Raw genomic sequence first — 12,398 nt, forward strand, 5'->3', positions numbered from 1 at the left:
TAAACTATTCAATTCAAGACATATTTGAACAGCTATTCAGAGGGAAGGAGAAAGTGATGAAGATCAAATAGAGGGAAGAATCGGATAGAATAGAATTAGTAGTAGCCTTTTATAAACCAGGAGTTTTATGAAGATGCTTGGGCTTGCTGCTTGGTTGAAAGAACAGCTAAAGGAGTAAACAGCATGGAGACTGAGATATGAACATGAAGAAAATAATACTGTGAGCTGATAGATATTTAAAGATTAAGATGAGGACTTTGATGCCTCTCTAGTGCAAGGATTTGTGAGTGGTATCCATAAAAATTATTTTCATGGACTATTGAGCAATCTGAAAGAAATCTAATGTATAGGGGGAACAGAAAAAATGAGATCAGAGTCATTCTCCACCTCAATTCAACAAGATCATGGCAGATCGTCTACTTCAAAATAATTTTGTTATCCTGTCCCATATCCTGTGATTGTACTTGGACGCAGAAGCCAATCAGTCCCAACTTTGAAAGCAAGGAACTGCTGTGCGTCCCCAGCCCCAGGGAGTGGAAAATTCCAATGATTCGCTCCAATTTCTCCTCAGTCCAAAATGGCCTGATTCTGACAGTGATTCTTGGCTGAGGAAACATCCTCCTTCCATCTACCCCTCTGAATTAAAGAGGTCATTTTTCTAAATCAAAAGAAGAGACCTAGCCTACTATTTTTTTCTATTGCAGACCTGCCTTCTCAGAGACCAATGTGATTTTTTTTTTCTTTTTGCAAGTACATACTTCTCAGCTCAGAAATCTAAATTGTACTAATATTTTGGTTTGAATTCACCACAGCCTGATTATAATTATAGAAATTACTCTTGTACTCAAATCCACCAGTAATCAAAGACACATTCCATTTTCTTTCTCAACTTTCTGTAACAATACCTGTATTGTTAGCGTTCTGTGACTTGTGCACAAGGAAACCCAGGTTCCTATGAACCTGAGCTGTTCTCGTCATTTAACAAATCTTTCAGTATTTAATAAACACTCCATGTTACTCTTATTTCTGCTTAAGTGATAATATTTCACTCCACTTGCCACATAGTTACCAATAGTTCACCTTGTCTCCATTTTTCCAGCTCCTCTTTGTGTCCTCTTCTTTGCTTGCATTCCCATTTAATTACATGTCATCAGCAAAACAAAAAGATAAATAATTAGCTTTAAAATTAGAATTAGAGTTTGCAGTTAAAGTGGATGATATGGGGATACCAATACCCCCAATATTGATGTCCCCCTGGTACAGGGACACCAATATCCCTGAGCGTAAAGTCCTTCAAAAGGTAGTGAACACAGCCCAGCACATCACAGGCAAAAACCCTCCCCTCCATCAACAACATCTACAGTGAGTGCTGCTGTTGGAGAGCAGCAACAATGACCACAACTCATCACATCCTCTGTTCTTGCTGCTTCCATCAGGAAAGGGGTATAGGGGCCACAAGACTCGCACCATCAGGTTCAGGAACAGCTGCTACCCCTCCATCATCAGACTCCTCAACCACAAACTCAATCAGGGACTCATTTTGTACTTTATTGATTTTTTTATTACACAGTGAGTTTGTTTACATTTCTTTATCTGTTTACATTTGTTGATTTGTTTGGTTTTTTTTTACATTACCAATAAGTGGCAATTCTGATGTCATACATGTACTAGTCTCTGACAATAAATCTTAAACCTGATGCTGCAAAGGAGAAAAATGGAGTGAATGAAACAGAAAAATGCAGTCCGTTGACGTTCCTGATTGGTATAGATTATCGGTCATATTATCACCATCAGTCCTGGAGTCAGAAGTAGATACAGACCACAACAAGACATGTCCTTATTTTTGCAAATAATGAAATGAGGTTGAATCATTTGGCTATTGTCTTTGCAGCTTTATGAACTCTACATGCAAATATGACAGATTGCAATTTATTAACAAAAGAAGAATGATTAAATATTTATCAATTATTCATGATGGTAATTTCAGGCAGTGCCATTTTAAAGGTTGGGAGTAGAAGATGTATTGTTTAATTACTGCAGGCCCATTTGCTTGCGGATGCAGTTACCTCCCCTTGAAGGAATATAATCTGTGTTAACATTTGGAGTCTGCTTGACTAAGGTCTTGAAGGACAGGGATCAATCCACAAATACTTGTTAGCTACATAAACCAAAATAATCATTGAATTAAACTGGGCAACAGCAATATCTAAATTGTAATATAATTTAAATAGTGCGGTAGCAAAAAGGGCAGAATAAGAATGAAAAATAGCACATTTTGTAACCGCATTGTATAAATAGGGATTCTCTGGACTGGCAGCCACACTCAGTAATTTAATCAAATTGAGAGCTGTTTCAATGAGGTAAAATTACCTCTCTGCTCACAATTAAAAGATTAGATTAAAATGATAATGCCTGTGGATGTTAGCTAATTATAACTATTGGGAAAGGAAGATAACAGCCCTGCAGATCCCAAGGGGATCTATGGCTGTCAGGAAACCTGAACTCCCTTTGAAGAATCATTATCCTGTATGTATTTGTCTGAAGGCAGAAAATTACATTGGGGGTATTGTTTGATGTGCAGGACTGTTACTTAGTTAATTTGATAACCTCACTGCAGCTGCTTGAAATAGCTGTGGTTAAAACTGACCAGAGATTTGTGACTTGAATTATCAATATCTCAGTGCATTCTAAGAACTGTAGATAATGGTTCCATGCACTTCATTCTGTTATTATTAGAGATTGTCTGACCCAAGGTTTTTTGAAGAACAGGGATAAATCAACAAGCATTAGTGCTGGGTAAAGAAGCCTATTAACCCTGACATCCTGTTTAAATTACAACATCCAAGAAGAATAGTACCCCTTAAATTGCTATTGTGAGATTGCTGTTCCATCTGTAACATTCTACTTTCAGATTTTAAAAAATAGGCTGAGATCACATCCTCTACCCTCACACTGCAAAATCCTTCTCTGCCATTAATCAATTTATCTCAGTATTGCAATGTAAACCCAGATTAATCAAATATTTTTCTTAAAGCTTTCCTTTGGAGGCAAGATACTGCTGAATATTCTTGTTCAGCCAAAACCTAACATCATTTCCTAAGATATTTCCAGTTTGTATTTGATCTTTGTCACTACATCACTTGAAGTACAAGAATAGCAGGAAGGTGGTTTGGGGATAAAGTTCCGGGGCTCTTACTATTGTTGCATAACCTTTAGGAATTGATTTGCTATATAGACTTGCGTACAGCATAGTAACAGGCCCTTCTGATCTACGAGCCCTTGCCGCCTAAATACACCCAATTGACCTACAACCCCCGCCCCCTCCCCTTTATGTTTTGAAGGGTGGAAGGAAACTGGAGAACCTGGAGGAAACCCATGCAGACATGGGGAGAATGTACAAACTCCTTGCAGACAGCATGGGATTCGAACCCAGGTCGTTGGTGCTGTAATAGTGTTGTGCTAACCGCTACTCTAACTGTGTCACCCTTATCTGTGGCAACACTTTCTTCTTTGCTCTGGCAAAGCACTGATGAGGAAGAGTTCATAGTATCATCCAGAAGACAGACCAGTCTTTTGGTCAATGAGTGCACTAATCCTAGACTAGTTTTATTTTCTCTCATTCCCTATCAACTTCCACTACATTCTATTATCCACCTGCAAAATAGAGTTATTAACATTGGCCAATTAATCTATAAATTTTCTTGTCTTTTTTATGTGAATAGAAACTAGAGAATCAAGGGCCAACCACAGGGATATCATACAAACTCCACAAACTGGGTGCATGAGGTCAGGATCGAACCTGGAGCTCAGAGGCAGCAGCTCTACTTGCTGCACCACTCTGCAACCCTCTGTTGTGTGGGGAAAATAAACAGTTTTAAGTGCAAGAACAGGTCACCTGCAAGTTGGAAATAAGTTTCCCTTTGCTGGGTCACAAAGGACTACAGCATGTCAATAAAATCTGGAATGTCCATTAAATAAAGCTTTCGCACAGGCAATTTTATGTCAAGTTCCCATAACTTTGGCTTTAAGACGGAACTGGACCCCCCATAGATTGAAATCTACAACTCCCTTCTGTATCCATCGTGTAAAAAAAAAAGTGGAGCTGCTATAATGGCAGCTGGTGTTGGTAGATACTTGGGAGAGCAGGGAGCAGAGAGCACTGTTCCACAGCGTCCTGCCTCCTCGTACTTATGCTGACAGATCAGTACAGGCTTTAAGTGGCCTGTTAAAGGAGTTGGCTTTTTTTTAAATCCTGTTTTTTTTAAATCAATGCTGAAGGTGTGCAGCATACCACAAGCAGTTGCAGGCACAGTGGAGCAGTGGTCAGGCGCAGGGCACCAGAAATGGGGAGAACACAGAAGACGCATGGCAGACAACCTTACAGGAAGGTGACCATGGCAGTGGGCTAGTGAGGGGCTCAGCAGCGGGAGGACCCACAGAGGCTGTGGTCTGTTGGCGACTTGTGATCAAAGAATCCTCACAGGCTCTGGGCTGCTGGAGACAGGCTCGAGGGAACCAGTTATCAGAACTGGGATTCAAGCGGGTGCTGAGGAAAAGGAGCACTCTCAAAGGACTTCGAGCGCTGAAGGCTTCCTGATCGTATCGGAGGTTTAAATCTGGGGTTCAGGATTTTAACTGGAGTCTGTGTGGCTGCAGGAGCATTGGAGATAAATCCATGGACACAGTCTTTTGCTTCTGCTTATTGTTAGGGGCGCCAGGCAATGCTCCTGGCAGTCTCTTTGTTTGCCTTGAGCAGACAAAAGTTTATAGAGTCTATTATATTTTTAATGTATTATTAAATGACAATAAAAGGAATCTTGAACCTTGTTTTGGACCCATAGAGCAGCTTCATAATCCTTTTTTGCCCCAAAGTGGACTGGGAGGTAGCAGAAGCACTCAGAAGGATGGTGCCTGACACATTGAGAGCAAGGCTTAATCAGCCGTGATTCTTTTTGAAGCTCAAGTCAACAGCTGTCCCCTTTATTTATTTGGGAACCATCATTCAGTAGACAATAGATTAACAGAGGGCCCTGGTTTCACGCTGCGTCACATTGCGGTAGTCTTTTTATTAATGCACTCTTGTCATTACATACTCCTAATTTGGATTTTTTAAACACTCGGGTGTAAAAATGTCTGGCAAAGGCAGACTTATTTTGGGCCAAAATATTCTTGGGTAATTGGTACTCGATGAAGATCTGATAATTCCACCATAATTGCCCCTGACAGGCCTCCCCGGTGAAGTGATAGTACTGCACAGAACAGATTTTACTTCCAAATCAGAAAAATTATGGAAATTGGCACTTTAACCCAGCCGTTCTTAACAGCCTGGCCCATCTGTCACCATGGATGCTAATGCATTTTTGCATTCCTTGTTTTAATGCATCACTAACAAATAAAATGGATGGAAATAGGATTTCTGTTAACTTTGAAAATTACAATGATGGTTGAGGCACTGATTTATAGAGAAAGAAACCAGGCATTAATAGTCTTTGGGCCATGCTCCAATTTAGGTTTTTGGATTGATTTAAGAGTGGTAGGTGAAGTAATGTTCATTCAATATTATGAGTAATTTCCATAATTCACTCTACTTTCAAGGACATCCTGCTGACAAATATGAATGATTGGGCGGGGGGGGGGGGGGGGGTTGAATCTGTTCTCTATCCTTTGAAATATCCAGAGCTCTTTTCTATCAAATTAAACCGTACACTGAGACCTTGTTAGAATGCGATTCGTTAATCCATGGAATCGCTTATAGCGCGGGTGTCTGTGGACCCCAAACTTTATAAACGAAAGTGCTTGACCTGCTCATGTTCACCACCTTTGTGTTTTTTACTTCAACCACGATATCTGCAGTTTTACTACATGGAGGCTAGACTGGGTATGAATTGTTCCTGAACTGAGGAGGCAGTAAAGATGGTAACCACTTTGGTGGGTCTCCAGCTGTAAATGCATCTGTTCCGCGACTTGGCTGTAATGCGGTTTGAAATCTTGGACCACAACTACTGCTTTCTAATGAGGTTTTACTGTACGTCTCATTGAGACCCTGTACTTCAAGGTAAAGGAATGCACAATGTATATTGTAGAGATATTTAGCTATTTTTCCAGTACCTGTATTTCTGACCAAAAGATTGGGAATCTCTCCCAAGAGGATCATACTTGAATTTCCATCCCTTCAATGACTATCAAGTCCAGTAGAAGTTCATATTTCGTTTCTACCCTCCTACCTGTATCCAGTGCTCCTCCCCTTGCATCTTTCTCTCTCCTCCACTTCTCCTCTCCCCTTCCCCCCATGTTTTTATTCGGGTGCCTCCCTGCTTTAGCTTACAGATGAAAAAGGGCCCAGGCCCAAAATGTTGGTTACCCTTTACCTCCAGGGGATGCTGTGTGTCCTGCTGAGTTTCTTCAGCACATTTGTGTACAGCGGTCAACCCCATCATCTGCAGACTTTCTTGTTTAATTTTGTTATCCTTCTTCTAAGTAAATGAAGTTTTACAACTTCTGTAAAAGATATTTTGTTCTTATTTTCGTTTACTGTTCCATTAATTGATTTTTAACCATAAAATAGATTCTGATGAAATCAATTCTGTTGATTTATGGATTCCCAGGGTTTCGGTTAGAACTGCTAGCCCATGTTATATTGGAAGCAGTGCCATATTTGCGTTAGAGTGTAGGATGTCACAGCCATTTTCAATACCTCACTGCAGTGGTTCCCACAGGGTTCAAGACAGCCACCATCATCCAGGTACCCAAGAGGGTGGCAATAACTGGCCTCAATGACTACCGTCCTATGCCACTGGTCTCCACCATTCTGAAATGTTTCAAGCGCCAGGTGATGGAACGCATCAAAGCACACCTCCCAGAGATGCTGGACCCATTTCAATTCGCCTCTAGAAGAAACCGTTCCACACACGATACTACAGCCTTATCCCTTCACTCCGTCCTGGTCTATCTAGAAAACGACACTTCATGTGCCAGGCTGCTGTTCATTGACTTCAGCTTGGCATTTAATGCTATCACTTCAGGAGAAGTTGTCCTCAATGGGAGTCAATGCTCCTCTCTGTAACTGGATTCTGGACTTCCTAACAGGAAGACCTCAGTCTGCCTGGGTCAGTAGCAGAATGTCTAGCACTGTCACATTGAATACTCGCATGCCTCAGGGCTTTTCAGCCCACTCCTGTTCACACGACTGATCCACAACTGCTTTGCCAGAGCCAGTTCCAAACAGTGTCATCAAGATTCAGAGTCAGATTTATTGTCAGATTTTTTACATGCCATCACATACAATCCTGAAATAGTGTTTCCTGCAGGTGAGGCAGAATTACAACTTATTGGCTTGCGAAAAATAAACTGACTCAACGTATAGAAATGCAAACAAACTGCAATACAGAGAAAAAAACCAGTAAAGAGAAAAAGTAAGAGACCTTAATATCTATTCACGTTCCTTCCTTTCTAAAAGTTATAGCAGCAACAGGAGGCCATTTGGCCCTCAGTTCTTGATCCTCCAAAATATTCTGTATGGAATTGAAACTGGAAGTGAGTTCCTTCAATCTAACAGTTCCTTAAAATTGTGGCAGCATGTAACTTTGTACCCATTTTCTACAAAATCTCCATCTGTGTCAATTCCCTTATTATTCCCCAGAAACCCATCTAGATCTGAATGAACTCAATGACTGAGCTTCCAAAGATTCACCATATTTTCATTAAAAAAAAAGCTAATTTCATATCTTGCATGTATCTAGCACATTGAGCCTTGTGAGAGTTTTGTTAGTTTCTGTGATGTGCTGCGGCAACAGTAAGCAGACACAAACTCGGAGACTGTACAACAGGCTTTATTTGTCTTAAAGTCTCTGCTACAGTAGTGGCTGTGATGGTGGCTCCCCGAGTGACTGCTCAGGAGAGGATGGCTCAGGACTATAGCTCGGTTGGATGATTGACAGTCGGCTGGGTGGAGTTAGCCCCCTAGGGGTCTATTCAGGTTGGCTGATTGACCGCCGGCCAGGTGTGGTCTTCCTGCAGGAACAGAGATCGCCCCCTGCAGTAGGCTAGTGGTGTATCATTACAGTTTCAATATTTTCTATATAATTCTGGAGGGGGCATGGGCCTAGTCGACTCAGTTTCTTATCATCCATGGAACAAATCTAATTCACTGTCTTTATACTCCCTCTATTGCCAGTGTATTCATTTTTTAAGGTAAGGAACCCAAAATACAAACCTTACATACTTATGGACATGCATTGCATTTAAGGTGGGGGGGGGAGGGGGATCATTTAAAGGAGATGTACAGGGCAAGTTTTTCAAGCAGAGAATGGTAGATGCCTGGAGTAGTGGTGGAAGCAGATGCAGTAGTAGAATTGAGAGGCTTCCAGATAGATCCATAAATATGTGAGGAATGGAGGGATATCTATTATGCGTACGTAGCAGAGTTTGAGTTTAATTTGGGTATCATGTTCGGTGCGGACGATGTACGCCAAAGGACTTGTTCCTGTGCAGTACTCTTCTAAGCCCGCACGCACTACTTCAGGAATGCTCTCACAAGACCATGTAAGACATCTTTGCTGTAATACTTCAGTCATATGATTAAAAAACCGGTGTATTGTTTGCTCATTCCTAATTGCTTGCTTCACCATAATGTTCACTTTCAATGACTGGTATAGAAGGACACCCAGGTCCCTTTGAGCAGCAGTGGGAGTCGAGTTCATTTATCATCTGATTGTCCCAGTTGCCCACTCGCACCATTTAGAAAATATTCTGCTGCAAAAGAAACTTCATATTTTTCCACATTATATCGTACCAGACATGCTCTCACCCACTCAATCAGCCCTCTTGAACCTTCTTTATATCCTCCTCCCCATTTATAGTCCTCAGGAATTTTTTTAAAAACACATCTGGTTCCCCAAATCAAATCCCTGATTTAAAAATGGGATTAAAAGTAATGATCCATGTTATACCCCACTAATCCAACCTGAAAAAGAATACCATTGCCTACTCTTGGTAGGCAGACCTTTGGGGGAGGGTCACATGCTTCCACTACAGCTCTCGTCCTGAGGGATTTAATTTTAATTTAGACATGCAGCATGGTAACGGGTTCTTCCACCACAAACCCCCCAAAACTCCAATGAACCAACAGCCCAGCATGTTTTTGGAGGAAATCAAAGCATAAGAGGAAATTCACACAGAGATGGGAGAACGTACAAACTCCAGTTTTCAACCCGGGTTGCTGGCACTGTAATAGCATTTCATTAACCGCTGCACTAACCTGCGCTGCTCTGATGTGGCTGGTGGAGACAGTGCTGGATCCACAGACTTTTTAAATCAAAAGTAGACCATTCGCGATAAATTATTTAGAAAAAGAGCTCCGTCCAAGGTCCTTTTGCAGCCTGCTGTCATGTCCATACATTTCCATTACTGTACATTGTTACGTTTATTTTCTATTTAGCAGTATTGCCACCACTGGAGCACCTTGTTGTTACTCCCTCTCAATTGTTTGGTGGGCTTCTCCTCATTCTCAATGCCCGGTGATGGAAGGACTCTAGACTGTGATCCTTACTCTGTAAGTGCAGCACAAATGGGGGTGGGGGGTGGGGGGGTGGTGAACGATGTCTACTCCTCCTGCTATGGGCTCCCTGTGCTTCCATCAAAGTGACACCAATGCTCAATTCCTTCTGTTTCAGGTAGTTTTATTAAAGTGACTGAAACACAATAGGCTGCAAATGCTGTGATTGTTGTTAATACACTAAAATGCTGCAGGAACTCAGCTGGTCTTTTTAGCATGTAAAGGAGACAAAGATCATCCCTCTTCAAGGGATGCCTGCCCTGAAGAAGTTCTCCTCAAGAAGGGCTCAGGCCTGAAACTTCAGCAATATATCTTTGACTTCTTTAGATGCTGAAAAGACCAGCTGAGTTCCTGCAGCATTTTGGTGTGTTTACTTGTCTTATTGAAGCCTTCATTGGTTTTGACCTGATTCTTCAATGAAAGAGTATTCCTCAAGCTTTTGTTCCAGGTGCTGTTTATGCGGAACTAGTTGAATAAATAAGATTGAACACTAACTGCAATCTGTTGTTACCTTGGTGCAGGCTGGTTATGAATTGGTTTCAGTGGATGAAGAAAGCCTACAAAATGTCACACACCGACAAGCAGTGGATATAATTCGCCGATCCTACAGTAACAAATCGCTGGAGCCAATGGTGTTTGTGGTTAAGGTACCCAAGAACAGTTGAAGACTAAATCTGTCAGGACATGATAGATTTCTAGGAGTCTAATTCCTGACTGCCACTCAGTGCAGAAATGAAAAATGTCATATTTTGATAAGAGTTTCAATTTATTTGAATCTGTGAGCCTCTTCAAATGCTGAAACCTTCAATTAAGAACCATCTGGATTTAAAAGAATTTGCTAAAATTCCATACATTGGATGGACACTGTGTAAAGGAATACTCTGTAAATACATAGTACAGATCCTTCACAGGTGCACGGTCTTTAAATCATTTTGTGGTAAATATATTACACTTTTGTAAATAGGAAGTAGGAACAGGAGTAGGCCAAAAATGGCCCATCAAGCCTGCTCCGCCATTAAGGCTAAATAGTTTATGTATAATGTTATAATGGAGTATAACATCTATCACAGAGCACCAAAATGTTTAAAGGTTGGACTCAAACTATTGATTTATTGATTAGCTTAATTTGGATGGTTTATGGGAACTGTTGATCTACCGTCTAGGACTTAGTTCGTGTACACAAAAGACCGCCTGATAGTTCTGGCAGTAACTCCCATATTTTTGAAAACTATTCCACTTGCCTGTGGCACTTAAAAAAACTTCATTTGTATGGATACAGTTAAGATCTCATCTTGAGCTATTCAGAACTCGTAGAGAAACATGAGCCAATGCTATTTACCAAATGCTCTTTTGGGCAGAGAAATGTTGATCTTGGTAGAAGCTCCCCCTCTCCACATTGTTCCTGCCCCTGCAGTTCACATTGGACCTCAATGAAGACTTGACAACATTGTTGCAGAAAAGAAATTCCTTGATGAGGGAAGTGTGGTTGATGTGATCTGGATGGACTTCAAAAAGGCCTTCGACAAGAATCCTCGTGGGAAACTGGTCCAAAAGGAAAAAGCCCAGAGATTCAAGGCAAGTTGGCACATTGGAGCCAAAATAAGCCTGATAATAGTAGATGGGGAAGGAAGTGGTGTTTTTGTGAATGAAAACCTGTTAACACTGGGATCAATGCTGGGGCTCTTACTCTTGTTACATAAGACCATAAGACATAGGAACAGAAATAGGCTATTCAACCCATAGTCTGCCCTGCCATTTAATCATGAGCTGATTATTTTCACATAGCCCCACTGCCTAGCCTTCTCCCCATAGCCTTTGATGCCCTGGCTGATCAAGAATCTATCAACTTCTGCCTTAAATACACCCAATGACCTGGCCTCCACAACCACCTCTGGCAACCGCCTGGTTGAAGAAATTCCTATCCATCTCTGTTCTAACATCAATCCTGAAGTTGTGCCCTCTTGTCCTAGACTCTTCCATCATGCGAAACAGCCTTTCTACATCTACTCTGTCCACGCCTTTCCTGGAATCATCCTAGTGAACTTCCTTTGAACTCACTCCAACATTAGTCCATCTTAAATGAGGAGCCCAAAATTGCTCACAAGTAAGGTCTCACCAATACTTTAGGAAGCCTCAACATCACATCCCTGCTGTAATATTCTATTCCTCTTGAATGCCAGAATTACATTTGCTGCCTTCACCTCCATCTCAACATGCATATTAATCTACAGGCCCCTATGCATCTGGGTACTTTTAATTTTCTCCTCATTTAAAAAAAAATAGTCTGCCCTGTTTATTTTTTGTTGTATCGAAGTGTACACTTTCTGACATCATCTTTCATTTCCCATTTCTCTGCCCATTATCCCAATCTAAGTCCTTCTGTAACTGTCATGCTTCCTCTACACTACCTCCTCCTCCACCTACCTTCGTATCGTCTGCAAGCTGGGCTACAAAGCCGTTCATTACATAATCCAAATCGTTAATATCCAACTTTTTTTTTAAAAAGCAGCCCCGTCACCGGCCCCTGTGGAAACACCACTAGCTATTGAAAGCAGGTGATAGACAGGAACTCTTATATTTGGATATTTATTATCTATCTTTTTTATTTATTATAACCTTTCTATATTGGAGTAATTTGTTATACACTATTAGTTTTTTTTTACAAAACTACGTGTTTGTCTGCAGCACATAAGAATTTTGGTGCATATGTATGAGGCAATAAACATCATTACATGATTTGACTGTGACTGTCAGTCTGATTAGTAAGTCACAGATTATATGAAAGTTGGTAGTCCAAGAGTTATGGAGAAGTTCTCTATGATGACCAAAGTTCATAGAATGGAAA

The 12,398-nt window shown here is 41.0% G+C and overlaps 1 protein-coding gene across 1 annotated transcript in view; it reads left to right on the forward strand.

The window, feature by feature from the left end:
- The window catches only part of pdzd7a (PDZ domain containing 7a), an 83,568-nt gene extending 71,376 nt beyond the window's left edge, over positions 1-12,192 (forward strand). The window contains exon 17 of the mRNA XM_069899475.1: positions 10,075-12,192. Within this exon, the coding sequence (XP_069755576.1) occupies positions 10,075-10,218 (144 nt within the window). The 3' untranslated portion in view covers positions 10,219-12,192. The remainder of the gene's footprint in view (positions 1-10,074) is intronic.
- Positions 12,193-12,398: the final 206 nt, after the last annotated feature.

This window comes from Narcine bancroftii, chromosome 10, assembly GCF_036971445.1.
Source record: "Narcine bancroftii isolate sNarBan1 chromosome 10, sNarBan1.hap1, whole genome shotgun sequence".
Classification (NCBI taxonomy): Eukaryota; Metazoa; Chordata; class Chondrichthyes; order Torpediniformes; family Narcinidae; genus Narcine; species Narcine bancroftii.